General features: G+C 41.5%; 2 protein-coding genes across 3 annotated transcripts in view; both read left to right on the top strand.

Moving 5' to 3' along the window:
- optn (optineurin) overlaps positions 1-7,443 on the top strand; it is a 52,675-nt gene extending 45,232 nt beyond the window's left edge. For both annotated transcript variants that reach the window (XM_084330854.1, XM_084330853.1), the window contains exons 12-13: positions 4,786-4,868; positions 5,031-7,443. In XM_084330854.1, coding sequence (XP_084186980.1) covers positions 4,786-4,868; positions 5,031-5,146 — 199 coding nt within the window. In that variant the 3' untranslated portion in view covers positions 5,147-7,443. The remainder of the gene's footprint in view (positions 1-4,785; positions 4,869-5,030) is intronic.
- A 3,057-nt stretch (positions 7,444-10,500) lies between these two features.
- plxnc1 (plexin C1) overlaps positions 10,501-17,579 on the top strand; it is a 100,528-nt gene continuing 93,449 nt past the window's right edge. Inside the window, exon 1 of the mRNA XM_084330751.1 lies at positions 10,501-11,718. Coding sequence (XP_084186877.1) covers positions 10,687-11,718 — 1,032 coding nt within the window. The 5' untranslated portion in view covers positions 10,501-10,686. The remainder of the gene's footprint in view (positions 11,719-17,579) is intronic.

Genomic DNA, 17,579 nt, shown 5'->3' with positions numbered 1-17,579 from the left:
ACAACATACATAGACAACATTCATAGACAATACACAGTACATAAATTAAAACAAATAGACAAAAAATGAGTAAAGAAAAAGTGTGACATGGGTCCTTCGGTCCATTCTACATTTGCATTATTTATTTACATTTTTATTCATTTCCTTGTATCCTTTTCAAACCTCTGTGATGTCGTTACTTCCCCTCCTGTATTCTTCCCATTTTCCCCATTTCCATTAAAATGTTTCTTCTTGCAGCCTCAGCAGATGTGTGATTCTCTCCATTTCCTGTATCCCCTCTACCAACTCTATCCATTGATCCTTTGTCGGCACTTCTACCTTGTACCACAGTTTAGTTAAAGCTTTCTTGGCTGCCACTATCAATATCTTAATCAAATATTTGTCTTCCCCTTGGATTCCTTCCTGTGACAGATTCCCCAAATACAACACTTGGCCTCCCTGGGGTATTTCGTATCCTATTATTTCATTTATTATCCCTCCTATCTCTTCCCAGTAGTGCCTTATCTTCTGACATCCCCAGAATATGTGTGTATGGTTCGCCCCTTGCTGTCCACACTCCCTCCAACATGTTTTCTTTGCTGGTGTGTAATTGCCCTGTATTTCTGGTGTTATAAAGTATCTAATTATATTTTTCCACCCAAACTCCCTCCATATCCTTGATCCTGTGGTTGTTTGTTGTGTCTTACATGTGTCATACCATTCCTCCTCTGTTATCTCTATTTCCAACTCTCTTTCCCACTTTTCTTACTTTAACTTTGCTTCCGGTTTGAGAACAACATGTAGCAGACACGTTTGGTCAAAGCTCCGCTCCCGTCAACGTTAATTTTGCTTAAAAACCTTATTTGCACAACACTAATGAGTTTAAACCTCATCGTATATATTAAATAAGACCTTCTACTAACTATATCAAAAGAAATAAAGATTCAACATGGGACCTAAGGAAAAGAAAGAGACTGGAAAGAAACACGGAGGAGACAGTACAACGGAGCAAGCTGTGACACGCTCAGCGAGGGATACAGCAGCCGCCAATACAACAACACCGATGTTGACTTGCCCTGTTGGGGAGACAGTAGCTGATAATATAACGGTCCCGATGACGACTTGCCCCGAGAGGGTGACAGCAGACGACAATATAACGGTACCGGCGGGGACGAACTCCGTGAGAGAGAAAGCAGTGGAATTTGAGAAGAAAATATCCGACAACTCCGCCGTGATTCCCAACACTCCTACAACCTCAACTGATACAGGCAGGGAGGATACACCACCCGATTTCAGGTCTCTGACTATCCTGATAAAGGAACGGATGGACGACTTCAAATTACACATCGATGCTAAATTCGAAGAGGTTAAAATAGCGGCCGCAGATCAGGCCGGGCGTATTACTGCAGTGGAGAACATTAAATTAATGGGAAGGCGCAAGACCAAAAGTGACATTCTATTAAAGTAGAAAAGTTTTAGATCCTATGGCAATTAGCATAGGAAGATTAGGGTTAGAAAGCTCATTTTGGGCAACCCGTGGCTTAAGGGAGGGAGTCATACGCGTAGGATGTGTCTATGGAACACAGTCCTGTACGACTCTCGGAGGGAGGGGGACTTAGGGGATTATTATTTGTATATATGTATGTTTTTAAGCTCTGCTCTCAACGGGACCTCAATAGTTGGATGTATATCTATTGTAGATTCGCACTCCAGAAGCATTACCAACAACTACACAACAACATGTATAGATTATGGCTAGTTTGAATATAATGATCTGGAATACTGGGGGAATAAATAATCAACACAAACGCAAAAGCATGCTCACACTGATGAAAAACAAACGGGTTGACGTGGCTCTGCTAAGCGAAACGCACATTTTAGGGGAAGACATAGCTACGTTAGCGGACATATACCATAACATTAGTCACTCTTCCTTTGGAACGAGAACCCGTGGAGTTGCCATAGTCGTTAAACGGAAGTTGAATATTGAATTGAAGGGAGTATGGTCTGATGCAGATGGTCGGATAACTATGGCTAAGATTGTACACAAGAACAGGAAAATAGCGTTGGTAGCGGTATACGCCCCAAATTTGTACGAAGCTAATTTCTTCACTACACTTACCAGAACAATGTTAGACATTCCCGAATACTCATTTATAATTGGTGCGGATTTTAATGCCATTTGGGATCCAGGGATGGATAAATCTTATCCCTCCTTTTCCAACGAACAGAAAAATTCATCTAATGCATTAAAGGATTGGTCGAAGAAAACGGGTGTAAATGATCTATGGCGATCACTCAACCCCACGACCCGGAAGTACTCTTGTCGATCTGTAAGACATAACACACTATCCAGAATAGATTATGTTTTTGCATCCCCGAGACTATTTGATAACTATGATGTGGAAATGGTACCCAATGCATTATCAGGTCACTGTTATTTACTCCTAAAAGGATCATTTGGTATACTGTCATCCCGAGCCCCAAGATGGCGATTTAACTCGATGCTGCTTAATAACAAGGAATTCATTACACAACTCAAAGAAGCTCTCTCTGTATTCCTACTGGAGAATGCGAATTCGGTGCAGGACCCCAGAATGTTATGGATGTCGGTAAAGGGAATGATCAAGGATTTCACCAATAGCTTTTCCTCCAAAATACGCAAGAATCGATGCTCAAAACTGGCAGAACTGGAAACGCTTTACTCTACGTTATTTACTTCTTTACAATACAACGACTCGGTTCGACTGGAAACTCAAGTTAATGTACTAAAAAAAGAGATTAACGCCATTTATAAACGACAATCTGAAGTACAAATACGTAGCACAAGACAACAGCATTACTCTCAAGGTTCTAAACCAAGTCACCTACTAGCTATGCGATTAAGAGTTAACGCAAAATTTGCAGATATAACTACCATTAAAGCACAACAAGGACTTGTTACAGACTCTAAAAAAATAAACGCGACATTCAAAGAGTTCTACTCCAACTTGTATAAATCAGAAACGACCTTCGATCAAAACAAAATGGACACATATCTTAATCAAATTAACCTCTCCAAACTTTCAGAGTATGACGCTAAACAGTTAGAAACACCTATCACACTAGAGGAACTCAGGAAGGCCATATCTGAAATGCAAAGTGGTAGAGCTCCTGGAAGAGACTGTATCCCACCAGAAATGTACCTCTCATGTTGGGACATAATTGGACCCCTATTACTTAATATGATTTTATACTCAGTCAAGGAGGGGAACTTCCATAAGAACGACAATATTGCACAGTTCTCCTTAAAAAAGACAAAGACCCCACCGAGTGCGGTAGTTATAGACCCTTAAGCCTCCTCGGAACCGATATCAAACTGTACTCTAAGGTATTAGCCATCAGACTTCAAAAGTAGAAATATCTACAGCAAGAATTTTGGGTCTCAGTGAATCCAAAATTACAATGTGGTTAGAAGTGGTGGAGAGAATAAAAGCTAGCATATAATTGTAGTGCCTGGTTAGGAGCGAATGATAATGGATGGATTATCCAAGGGGGGGCCCGGGGGGGGGGAGCGAGCGAGAGCATATGTGTAGGGTATTAGATAGCAGGTATTAGGTGTATATCTTGTATAAGACATTTATTTTAATGGTGATTTCATTGGATGTGCACTGTTAATTAATGCTTGTATATCTAATTTTATGTTGTCATATTTGTTTATGCGTTTGTTGAAAAAAAAAAAAAAAAAAAAATACAAAACTTTAACTTTGATGTGACATTGTTCGATTGAAGCTCATTGCCATCATTCTCTCACTAAACAACTTGTACACCTCGTTGTTTTTGTGAGTGGCCACAAGCAGCCGTTTTAATTATTTTTGAATTGAATACTTTATTTTGACACAAATCGTATGACAAAAAAAAAAAACATTTTAAAAGACAAGACAATAACAGTGTCAATAACGCAGGTCAAAAATGGATAAAACACAATAAAGCCAAGGCTTGTTTCCATTGTGGTCCATACATGGAACATAAAAAGGCACAGAAACACAAATGGACATGTACACTGACAGGACACATTCTAAAAAAAAAATTATAAAAACACCTAACCTGACAACTCATACAGTTAACTAATGTTAAAAGAAAATCCGCAAACCCTTAAAAGCAACTCATGATAAAAGAAATAAAAGCCAAGTTATGATAAAAGAGATAAAAAAAACATTTTAAGACCAATTTGAGTTGCTGCTGAGCCATGTTTTTTACCATATTGCTTGTCTGACCATATTTCTATCGGGGCTTTTACCTCCTCATTCGCCCACGTCTGTCCACGAGACATGTTCCACGCGTGCTTGTTTTGCAGTGCGCGCCGCAGTGTTTGTTTTGTTTCCTTCTACTCAAGATGCACAGTTTATCGGGTCACTTCCTATATTTGGTCTTGCATTTGGTCCGATGAGCATTCACACCACAAAAGTACGCACCCAGGGTTCACATGGAAGCAAACCGAGACCTACGTTTTCACGCGGACCAGAGTTAGCTTTTTTGGTCCGCACCAGAGTTTGAATGAGCTTTCACACTACCCCAAACCAAGCGGACTATCCGAGGAAACAAACTCTGGTGCATTTAAAGCAGACCAAACAGCTCTGGTGTGAATGCGACCTTAGATGTCGGTGATAGTAGTGTTGCAATAAAACGGGCGAAACAGTTGGTAAGCATGTTCCTGTATCCACATGAGCTGATGTGTTCTGGACACATTTCGACCACGTTTTGAACAGGCAATTTCTGGCAATGACACCCTCCGGCTGAAGCCCCTTTTCTTGTCTTTCTCTGTAGACAATCACTCAACGAGATGCAGAGGAGACACGTGCCACGCGGAGGCAATCCACACGGGGGCGCTGGTGCGCATGGAGGAAGAGGTACGCAGTTTCCTGAATGACTTTACATTCACATTGACTTTTATTTAACAGGGCTGTGCAATTGAGCAGTAATGAGCAAAAACTGTACAAAAGTACAAAATGGAAGAAATTAGGTAGAGAGGTAATGGAATAAAGAGGCCTTTCTCCTCCTCCTTCGTCCAGGTGACGGCAGCTGGCAGCAGCACGTGAATATACCCGAACACGCCTGTCCCAAGTGCAACGAGATCCTGCCAGACCTGGACAGCCTACAGATCCACATCATGGACTGCATCATCTGAACGAAAGGGTTGACCTGCTGTTGTGTGGCAGTGAAAGGGTTAACCTTCTGTGTATTGTCGCAGTGAAAGGGTTAACCGTTTGGTAGTGCGGCAGTGAAAGGGTTCATCCAAGTCTCTTTCTCCCCCCCCCCCCCTGCTTTGAAATGAACCTCCTCTGTAATCCATTATGCGATGACACCTTGCCATCTATTGAGACGTGGGTCCATCTGCCATCGCTTAGTTTCACTGCACGATACATTAGAGGCCGGTGTCTGATTATTGACAAAGAGATGGGAGTTGAGTTGATGGCTGTATATTATTTGTTTCTGGTTATTCCCTGTTAATTAGCTGATAAAATAACCGATGGTTCTTCTGCCTTTACAAAGGAAATGTACCTTTGGTTGGAACTTTAGACTTTTTTCCCCCCTGTGATGTTTATTAAATCTATCTCAAAATTCCTTATGTTTTGATGTTTGAAGGTTCATGCTATAGACTTTTTCGGAAGTATTCCGTTGCTAGGGGAACAGCTTTGGGCCCTGTTTACTTCCTGTCTGCAACTGTATTAACAAATATTGCAACGTGAAGTACAAAGGGACTCATTTTGAGCGTGTATGGTTAAGTTAAGAGAAGGTAGATTGTTTTCTCGTCAATTCAACATCCATTTCCTCCTCCCAAGCAGACCTAGCTTCGTGAGAATCCTCGTTGTTACGACATGATAGAAATTTCTGATCAGGTTTAAGTTGGAATAGTCCTACCCCCCCAAGGCTCCCCAGCATGTAATACGTTCTTTGTTAGAACTCAACTTGTTATTATTTTGCGCATAGATTGCAGAAATACGGGAACGTTTTGATTATATTTAAAAGGCTTTGACATTGTAAAACGAAATAAGTGGAATTTCGAAGCTGTAAGCAGAATACAAGTCATATATGAACACCCACGATATAGTGTTCTTCCCCCTTCCTACGGTATAAGAAAGAATTAAAAACACATTGCAGCAAGAACAGAGGTTATTTGTTGAGTTTGTGTATACAAAACCCTTGCAATAAATGTGTCTTAAATTAATGAAAAGCATACATGCTCTGGATACAGGTAGCATACAGTGATGCAGTTTTTTCTGAGCAGAAGTATGCGCACGGATGTGCACGCGTGTGCACACAAAAATGCTTTCACAATTTTCACTGGACTCGTCGTGCCGTGCGCCAAGTACCCGGCACTTATCTATCACCTAGACTTTGCATAATAATAGGATACCGATAGCATAACAAAGAACGAGAAGAGCCAAACCAAAATACAAGCCCTGTGGGGATTTGCTTGATCTGTGGAACCTCTCGCTGTGACAAATGGTCCCGACTGGAAGGATGAGGCATTAAGTTGTGCTTCAGAAGGAAACTGTCCTTCTGTAAACTAAGTTACATTGTTAATTTAGTTTGTATTTACTTTTCTATTTTAAGTTAATTCAATTAAAGAAATTGTAACTATTACATTTAAAACATTGTTTTTCAACCATATCTGTTGACAATATAATTTCTTTATATATTGAAGGCTACAATCCTGCTACCTTTTTCAGCTTCTCTATTTCAAGGCAATATTTACAAAAACTAAACTAAAACTAGTAATTTCCTATACAAACATGTTCCCTACTATTTATGCATAATAATCATCTGTTCTGTGCGCAAGCGAGGGAACATGTATGCGCGTGCACGTGGCGTCCAGGCAGTTCTGATATTACGACTGCATCCCTGGTAGCATATATTGTGTGGGTGATATGACTTGTATTCTGCTTACAACTTCGAAATTCCACTTATTTCGTTTTACAATGTCAAAGCCTTTTAAATATAATCAAAACGTTCCCGTATTTCTGCAATCTATGTGCAAAATAATAACGAGTTGAGTTCTAACAAAGAACGTATTACATGCTGGGTAGGCTGATAGTGTGTCTGCGTTTTCCCGAGGGGGGTCCCATTCTGGCAGGGAGTCCGAATTTGTTGTGTTGTGCCGAATTCGGACTCCCTGCCAGAATCCGACCCCCCCCCTTCGGATGAACGCGCATACTCTTATCAGCCTACCCAGCATGTAATACGTACTTTGTTAGAACTCAACTCATTATTATTGGCGCATAGATTGCTGTCATAAAATGATAAAGCGGACAGAAATACGAGAACGTTTTGATTATATTTAACATTGTAAAACTAAGTAAGTAGAGTTTCGAAGCTGTAAGCAGAATACAAGTCATAGGAACACCCACGTTATAGTGTTCTTTCCGGGCGACAAGTCCTATGATCTATGAATATAATGTACTAATAAAATCGTTTCCAAGAGGTTGTTGTCAGTCTCCCATTTGTACTAAGCAAGCACAACACACTGAACGGCACACTAATCGATGGCCGAAGAACAACACCTCCTATCTGAAACATTCAAATTATTATTTTTAAAGGGGAACTATTTTACTATTTCTTTCACTATTTGGGCACTTTTACACAATTCCTGTGAGTTTATGGAACACCTCTGTAATTCTTTTATTTTTTTTTAATTCATTGTTTTGTATTTCTAATCAAGTCCTCAAAAACAGCATTTTTCTACCTCAAGATCTTAAGCCGTTTTGAGCCTGGGCTCCAACCACAATGGTAAACCACTGCCTCGCCTGAACATTATCATGCAGCGGTGTCTCTCTGACATCACAAATCAGCACATTTTCAGATGACTCGGTTCAGTGAGGGTGAATATTGTGAGAGGAGAATTGGAAGAATGCGCCAATATGAGAATTAGAGACATAGATCCTATTAATATAAGTCCACATAGCTAGGAAACAATGCTAAACACTGAAAAAGGCCATTTATAAGATAGTTCCCCTTTAACAAATGTTTTTTTATTTACCCTTTTTTTACATAAAACCAGACACACAATACATAAACAGTAGAAATCCACAATAAATCACAGGACTATGATTGACATAATAATAACAATAATGACATTCCAGTACTTAAATCAGAATAAATGTAGATTAGAAGATTTACCCATAATAAAAACAATACAATACATATGCTCTTGCTCGCTCCCCCCCCCCCCCCCCCCCCTCAAGACCCCCTCTTGGACAATCCATCCATTATTCCGCTTAACACCAGGAATTACAAATTCATATGCTAACCTTTATCCTCTCCACCACATCTAACCAGATTGCTATACTGGCTTCATTGACACCTAAAATTCTTGCGGTAGATATCTCTAGATAAATCACATCGAGATAGGTAAGAACCCATACCTTCCGGCACATTTTATCCGGTTGAATCCAGCGTGATGCTATCAGCTTTTTAGCAGCCGTAAGACCGGATAAAATGTGTCTCTTTACCTGTATAGAGGCTGCTAACTGAGAAACATCATTCAACAACAATACAGAAGGCAGTACAGGTATAAAATTCTGATAATTGCGTGGTTACTTCTTCCCAGAATATCTTAACATTTTTGAGTGTTTTTGTGTTTTCTTGCAGAATACAATTTCCTTAAGGATACCCAATACAATAAACTGTTTTTGGACTACATGTGCTAACGATACCAACCAGGTATTAGTATTAGATATGAGGTTTCCCCCCACTTTTTTCTTATGCAGATAGTAGGTTTTGTTCTTAGGCCATTGTAATGTTAGACCTTGAGGAAGTATAGGTATTTGTTTATCATTTGGCTAATATGACTACATTTAATTTCAAAGCTTTCTTTAAACTCGAAAGGCAACTGAGGTTTCCCTCATTTACAGTCACATGCATCCACTGATGGTAGGCTGTGTGGTTTACTAGTCTATCAAGAAGATGAGATAAGATTGTGCTGTATAATGACAATAAATTTGAATCTAATCATTTCTATTGGTTTTGGTAAAAAAATAAATGACATTACTTTTTCAATATGTGATTCCTGCCAAGTACTAGTACTGCTATAGGACATGGTTACTACTACTAGTACTGCTATAGGACATGGTTACTACTAGTACTGCTATAGGACATGGTTACTAGTACTGCTATAGGACATGGTTACTACTAGTACTGCTATAGGACATGGTTACTACTACTAGTACTGCTATAGGACATGGTTACTACTACTAGTACTGCTATAGGACATGGTTACTATACTAGTACTGCTATAGGACATGGTTACTACTACTAGTACTGCTATAGGACATGGTTACTACTACTAGTACTGCTATAGGACATGGTTACTATACTAGTACTGCTATAGGACATGGTTACTAGTACTGCTATAGGACATGGTTATTACTACTAGTTATAGGACATGGTTACTATTACTGCTATAGGACATGGTTACTAGTACTGCTATAGGACATGGTTACTACTAGTACTGCTATAGGACATGGTTACTAGTACTGCTATAGGACATGGTTATTACTACTAGTTATAGGACATGGTTACTACTACTAGTTATAGGACATGGTTATTACTACTAGTTATAGGACATGGTTACTACTAGTACTGCTATAGGACATGGTTACTACTAGTACTGCTATAGGACATGGTTACTACTAGTACTGCTATAGGACATGGTTACTACTAGTACTGCTATAGGACATGGTTACTACTAGTACTGCTATAGGACATGGTTACTACTAGTACTGCTATAGGACATGGTTACTACTACTATAGGACATGGTTACTACTACTAGTACTGCTATAGGACATGGTTACTACTAGTTATAGGACATGGTTACTACTACTAGTACTGCTATAGGACATGGTTACTACTACTAGTTATAGGACATGGTTACTAGTTACTACTACTAGTACTGCTATAGGACATGGTTACTACTAGTTATAGGACATGGTTACTTACTACTACTAGTAGTACTGCTATAGGACATGGTTACTACTACTAGCTATAGGACATGGTTACTACTATGTTCAGTCATCACAATTTAGAAGGTTCCTAATCATGCCTTCTAAAATGTAAGTATTCAGATTCATAGTTTTATTTGCCATATAATGCAACAAGTAATCGGATTCTTACTGTTTGCTCCACAGCATAAAGGAATAAAAAGCAACAATTAATAGAATACAAAAGCAGGTATTTATACAATAAACCGTCTGAGGTATGTGCAATGACATAAGTACAATTCAATAAAAAGAAGTATACAAGTATTTCTACATCTCGTCTTTTTTTTGCTGGAAGTTACCCGTGAAGACTTTATTTTGAAACACTGATCGGAAGTCCAAAGTAGGCGGTCTATTGGCGCTTTCGCTTTTACGCGCAACAGTCGCCGAGAGGTGCCAGGGACGGTCATTGAGGCGCAGACAGTGGCGCGCCCCGGGAGTTAACTGGTGTAAATGGTGTGTTTATATATCTCTCTTATCCAAAGCGCTTTACAACTTGTGCCTCGCATTTTACCCATGCACTCACTGGAGGCACCCATGATGCAAGGTGCCGACCTGTTCATCGGGAGCAATTAGGGGTTAAGTAGTGTCTTGCTCAAGGACACTTCGACACGCTGCCCGTGTTGGAATCGAACCTGCAGATTACCAGACTACCGCTCTATTATACCTCCCGAACCACTGTCTTCCACGATGAGGGCCGTTTTATTGGCCCTGCTCTCCGCCTTGGCTCGTCTCTGTCAGTGCGCCTTCTTATTCGATTTCGGTGATGAAGACGTCCGTCACTTTGCACTCAGCGACAAGTGTGTGTTCGTTGCCACCGAGACGCGTCTGTACCAGTTCAGCCACGACCTGACTCTCCTCCGGAGTGTGTCACAGAGAGGCATCTTACACAAGGGCAAGGAGAAGGAGGACTCCCGCTTTCTGCGCCTCTCGGAGGAAGAGGGTGATGGTGGTGACTGGAACGCGACGTTTATCGTGAACACGTTGGTGCCGTTCACCGGGAACAACACGCTGATCACCTGCGGCGTGACCGAGTGCGCCTACTGCGAGCTGCGGGACCTGGAGGACATCTCCCGGGTGCTGCACCGGGAGAACTTCCACGTCGGCTCTCTGGGCAAGACGGTGGACGCGGCGAGCGCGTCGCTTGGGTTCCTGGTGGATGTGGTGGAGAGGGGGACCAGAGAGGGGCGCGTTAACGAGACCTACATTCTGACGGCCAATGCGATAAAAGAGAGCTGTCGTTCTGACTCTGAAACGGTGAACCTGCAGAACACAGAATATAGGGATATATTTGGGTTTGGAGAGCAGAGCCGCGCAGTGAACCTCAAGAGGACTAACTACAGCGTCATCGAGATGGGGTTTGTGGACGGGTTTCAGAGCCGCTCCGTTATTTATCTGTTTTCCAACTGGAAGAAAGTATCGGGAGAAAACATTCGTCTGATTTGGCTGGAGGGCAAAGGTGATAAACTGCAGACGTTGAAGTCCCTGCGAGGTGCGACACTCGCATGTTGTGAGGACAGAACCCGCACCCGGCTCCGGTCCTCCTCAGTGGTCCCCGGTGCCGGTGGCCGGGTGTTGTGGGCAGGTGTGTTCGAGGGAGATGACCCGGGCGACAAGTTGAACACGGCGCTCGTCATCTTTGACATCAGCCCGGATCAGAATGGATCCAGAATGGACGTGGATCCAGACTTCTACCACGACGCTAGACCAGAAAAAGATGAGGTTTGTGATGTCGGGTTTTGTTTTATTTGTCACATTATAAGGTTCTGTGAGCCCCCTGATAATGTGCTTCATACGGTAAAGAATAAAGACCAAACACTATACAAACTAAAGTACAAATGAAGTGCAAAATGCTAACTTTAAAAATGCAATATGCAAAAAATGTGATCGACTGTATTCAAACCAAAATTCTGAATCCAAGTGAAACGGTGTTCTCGTGACGTTTCATACCAACTGATACGTCATCATAGTCATACCAACTGATACAGCCATTCAAAAGTCATTCAACAGGCCCAGCCAAATCCCATAGCCTGTTTGATAGGCTATACAATCACCTGTTGGCCGACCAAGATACTGTATATTCTATTTATTTTCCTTTTCTTGTATTACTATATGAGCTTCTATCCGCAGGCCATCAGGATGCTCAATAACATCAACCCATCCATTCTACACTCATTGCACACACATCCACATGCACCACAAACGTGCACCTTAACACTCACTTTAACACTACATGCATCTATTTATTAATACCTCATTTTGCATTAACATCTTGCCTTATTTTTTTATGTTTTTGTACCTCATTGTCTGCACTTTTACTTCATTGTACTTAGGTTGTACTTTCGTATATTGTTGGGACTTGTTCCTCTTTTACTTACTTTTGTTTTACTGTATGAAGCACATTCTCAGGAGGGTCATACAGAACCAAGCATTTCACTGTAATGTACATGTTATACGTGACAAATAAAAGCGAACTTGAACTATGAATAGCCTACTCTGTGTCATATGTTTGCTTACAGGTCCATTTTGTAATGCTGTCAAACGGCAACCTCTATAGGCAGAACTTAGAGCCCCGATTGATATTGCACTTTGTTTACATGTTTGTGTTTTGGTCTGCTGTGTGGGGACAGGGGAGGCTTTGCTATTGCAGGAGTATCAGACTCTATTATTACTGTATTATCACAGTATAATAAGTTACTATGTACGATGTTGCTAGCTGTATATAATACATTTATATATTCATATTTACTGCATATATATATATATATTTCCAAGCATTCATTTAGTTTTGACAGTTATTGAGAGTTAATTCGTTTAAATATTTCCCTCCAATGATGTCATCGGAGGAAACTAAATCCTTGTGTCAATTATAGCTCAATGTAATCATTGTAATGATGTACGGTAGCTGGATAATAATATAATAATGATGTATAAAAATAGAAATAGAAAAATAATAGAAGAAAAAATAATAATAGCGATTGCTATCTTTTTATCTGCATCAAGCCATTGAGCTGTAATTGACACGACACAAGGATTCAATGTCAACAACGAAACACAAAAGTTTGGCATCCAACCAGAGTGGACATAGCAGTAAAGTGCAACAGTAATATACAATGTACAGGTGATTAAACTAAATTAGTACTACTGAGTAATAGTGCTAATCAGATGTATGTACAGAGTTGTAATATTAATATGTACAGTGATACAGGTATCAAGAGTCGAGTCAAGAGTCACTTTTTTGTCCCATCAGCTGGGAAATTTGGCTTGGGCTTACACCCACACACTACAGCCACAGACGCATACAGACATGACACAACACAACTGACTCCAAACAGAGGAGATACACAATATAAAAGATACAGTACCTGCACAGCAGGATGTCTGGCAACACCACATTAGAATAGTATACCCAAATATCGGTTATTGAATATCGATAATATAACAACATAATATCAGTTATTCGATAATTGCCATTTATCTGGCACTATTTAAAAGTTGAACTGAGATCGGAATAAAGGAGTTTTTAAACCTATTTAGTCTAGAGCGTGGAACTCTAAACCTCCTCCCAGAGGGCAGTAGCTCATACTCTGCATGTAAGACATGGGAGGGGTCCGAGACTATTCTATTGGCTTGCCTTAGAGTAGCCTGTTCAAAAATAGACTGCAGGGATGGGTGACCTTTCACCCCTATGATCTTCCATGCAGTCTGCATCAGACGGACCAGTTTGGACTTTAGTTGTACAGACAGGTTACCAAACCAAGCTGTATACCGTATCTGATGAGACTCTCTAATACAGATTGGTAGAAAAGTAACATACATTTTTGATCTACACCATGAACTCTAAGGCGACGTAGAAAGTGCAGTCGTTGTTGTAGTCTGCTACACAGGCTACATGGGTGTTCCAGGTTAGTGTGTCATCGACAAAAGTCCCAAGATATTTATATGAAGAGACCTGCGAGATAAAGACACTATGGTAGTAAGTAACTAGTAAGTCATACTGGCCAGCAGCGTAACTAAGAGTATGTAAGGGATATGTATAGATGTAGTATCTACAGATATGTAAAAATAATTCTTTGCAGGTATGTACAGACATATATATATATATATATGGTAAGCAGCATATATATATATATATATATATATATATAAAGGTATATACAGCATTATTGTACATGAGTTATATGCAGGTGTATGTAGGTGTAGCGACTATCCTGATGTCCTGGTAGCCTAAATATGAAAGGCAACCAACTTGTGTCTAGCCACGCCCAACTTGCGTCTAGCCACGCCCCCGCGGCGACGCGGCAGCAGCGGAGCGTTAGCTCCGCTCTGCCGCGGAGCTCTGTCGCGGCAGCATTATGTAGCAGTAATCCTCCCTCTTTTAAGATCTACAACTAGCTCAACTGGCAGCGCTGCATTGCTGTCGATCCTGCGGTCCGTTGGTAACAAGTTCGATTCCCATAATTTTTTTTAACATGCATTCTTTCGCCGGTTAAGTTTAGGCATGTTAACTTTAAGCATTGTTTCGGAGTTGGTTAAGGTTAAGGTTAGGCATAGTTTCGGAGTTGCTTAAGGTTAGAAGGGTTAAGTTTAGGCGCTGTTAAGGAGCTGGTTAAGGTTAGAGTTTGTCTTGGAGAATGGCAATTTTTTTTAACGTGCATTGTTTCGCCGGTTAAGTTTAGGCATGTTAACTTTAAGCATTGTTTCGGAGTTGGTTAAGGTTAAGGTTAGGCATAGTTTCGGAGTTGCTTAAGGTTGGAAGGGTTAAGTTTAGGCGCTGTTAAGGAGCTGGTTATGGTTAGAGTTTGTCTTAGAGAATGGCAATAGACAGCCTATTTCCGCGCTGCAGTGCGAGGCAATAGACAGCCTATTTCCGCACTGCAGCTCTCTCGCGCTGCCGCGGTCACATGGGCGTAGTGGCCAATCAGAGAAACGCTAAACACAAGTTGGTTGCCTAAAATATTCACGCGTCCTGCCAGACGCCCGGTTGGGTGCGGGGATTCCTCGTCTTTGATGCGCAATTTAGAAAATACACAATGTCGAGTCTGTGTCACCTGCCGTTGGGTGAAGTTCCCATTTAATTGAAGTATTTAGCATAATACACGTGATGAGCCAAACAATAATTACTTCATAATGCTGTTAATAATACTTAAACCGAGCGAGGGTACGTGCGTGTGTTCATGCTGTAAAAACCGTGAGATCTCTCAGTCACCCATACTTAGATACATTGATTGACATAGCCTACACCTGTGCCTTTATTCAAAACCTATGCGCTCCGTGCTGCCACCCAGTGCTCCGTGCTGCCACCCAGTGATGAACTTAACAAACTACAAACTAAGCACAAAAACCATCAAATAGCTTGTACACACCGGCCCCAAATGTGAAGGTGGAAAACAATTACATTAAAGAAGAAAAAAGGAGCTATAACAAGTGTTCTTGGTTCTTCTCTGAGCCAGAGGTTACCAGCACGTAACTCAACGTTGGGTCGTGACCTTTACCGCCAGACCTTCCACTGCTTCTTGAAGCAGAAAGAGCTTGGATATGGGCCGCTCCAACTGCCCTGTCTTGGTCTTCAACCGTACTGCCCGTACAAGCCCTTTGCCCATCGTTGTGAGAATGTCTGAGGTATGGGGTCATCCCAAGACATGTTCCTTCGACACATTTCTTGCAACAACAGTTTTGGTAGCAAGGTGAATGGTGACGAGAACCCCAACTGGTCACTGGGACTGACGATTGGAAAAATTCCACGTCTGGTGTGTGCTCGCTTTTCCACTCTGTCTTTCCTTCTTTGGGTGGCACACCCAGTGATGAGGACGATACCACACACTGCCATTTTTGTAGTCCGGCTGGACTTGAGGCACAATTTCTCCGTAGCCACTGTCAATCGCATGAGTAAGAAAATCTGTGTACTCATTTTGGTAGCCCTTATTCCATTCAAACTTTATTTTCAGACTCTGAAGGTGCTGTTCCACAATGCACCTGTTGTTTGGCATGGTGATGTCATCCATTTTAAAAGGCAAGTCCATGCAATAATGTCCTTCCTGCATGCAAATAGACTTCTCCAAGATCTCCATAAAACTTGGGTCCTCTCTTGACATCTCCTGCTGCTCCTCCAGTGACTTCTCGTTTAACTCTTGGTTGTACTGAGAGACCAACAGCTCCTCCAGTTTGACAATGGATGTCCTATTGGCATATATGGTCGAGCAGCTTCTCTGACAACCATTATTACCCCTCAAAGGACCGTTGACGACCCACCCCAATAGGGTCTTCACGGCATAAGGTCCATCACCTTGGCTGTTGATAATTTCCCAGGGTTCCATGAGTTTTGATGCATTAGCTCCAATCAAAAGTTCAACATCAGCGTCCAATTCTGGGATCCTGATACCCTTCAGATATTCCCATTTTTCAATATCTTGCTGAGTAGGGATGTTACTCTTTGAAACGGGGATTGTTTCATGTGTGAACGTTTCTGGGAGCTCCATAAAGTGGTTATTATCCAACTTGGACACCTCCAGTCCTGTAAGGATTTGGCTTTCAATTACCCTTTCTTGACCCATAGTGCGCATAAGAATGTTGGTCTTTGTACCCTGTAGATTCAGCTTCTTCATAAGATGGTTGGTACAGAAGGTTGCTGTACTTCCTGGGTCTAAGAAGGCGTAGGTCTGCAGCACTCCATTTCCTTTCTTGGATCTCAACTGTACTGGAACAATGGAAAGGGTAGTCTCCGGCCCCAGTACAACCACATGCCTGAAGAGACACAAGTGCACTACTGACTGGTGTTTCTTGTGACTTGGTCAATTTGTCGTTGTTGTGGACATGCAGAATAGTCGGGTGTTTAAGATTGCATTCATCACAGGTCAGACGACTTAGCTGCATTCCTTACTCATGTGGCCAGACTTCAAGCATCCAAAACAAATTCTTTTTCCTCTCAGAAAATCAATTTTCTCCCTTTGAGAAATCGTATTCAGTTTAAAACACTTCGAAAATGGATGCGACTCTTCACAATAGAGGCAGGCCTCTGAGGACAACTCCTTAGTTACGGTAGGCTGCTTTGGCATCATGTGCACTGTGGGCACAGTTTCAGCTTGGTTGGTTGCGATGGTTATTGCAAAACTGCTTCCTTTAATGCTGCTCCTGGGTAGCGGCGCGCTCTTATCTACAGGCTTTATTGTGATGCTTGGTCGTGCATCTGAAATGTCACAAAATGGGATGGGACAATATTTTGACTTGTTTCTCCAAAAGGTTTACCATCTCTGGGAAGGTGGCCCTATCTCACAAGCTGTAGACCTCCATCTTTCCCGCAGCTTGTATGGCCATTTCATCATAACATTCCTCATGTTTGATGGAACGTTCATCTCCTCCATGTACTGTATCTCTGTTATAGCGTTGCAGCACCCTCTTAGGAACAGCGTGAACTCCTGCAGCGCCTCTACATCCTCTGCAACAGGCCAGCGAAAGGCTTTTTCCATGTAGGCTGTTGCTATCCTGTGCTCATTACCAAAGTGTTCTTTCAAAAGACCTTTTGCTCTTTGATATCCTTGTTGTGGTGGCATGTGTAAGCAGCTTCGCACTAGCTCTCTGGGCTT

Source organism: Notolepis coatsorum, assembly GCF_963971535.1.
Source record: "Notolepis coatsorum genome assembly, chromosome: 15".
Lineage (NCBI taxonomy): Eukaryota > Metazoa > Chordata > Actinopteri > Aulopiformes > Paralepididae > Notolepis > Notolepis coatsorum.
The sequence above is the reverse complement of the archived record's forward strand: the minus strand, read 5'-3'. Positions and strand labels throughout refer to the sequence as shown.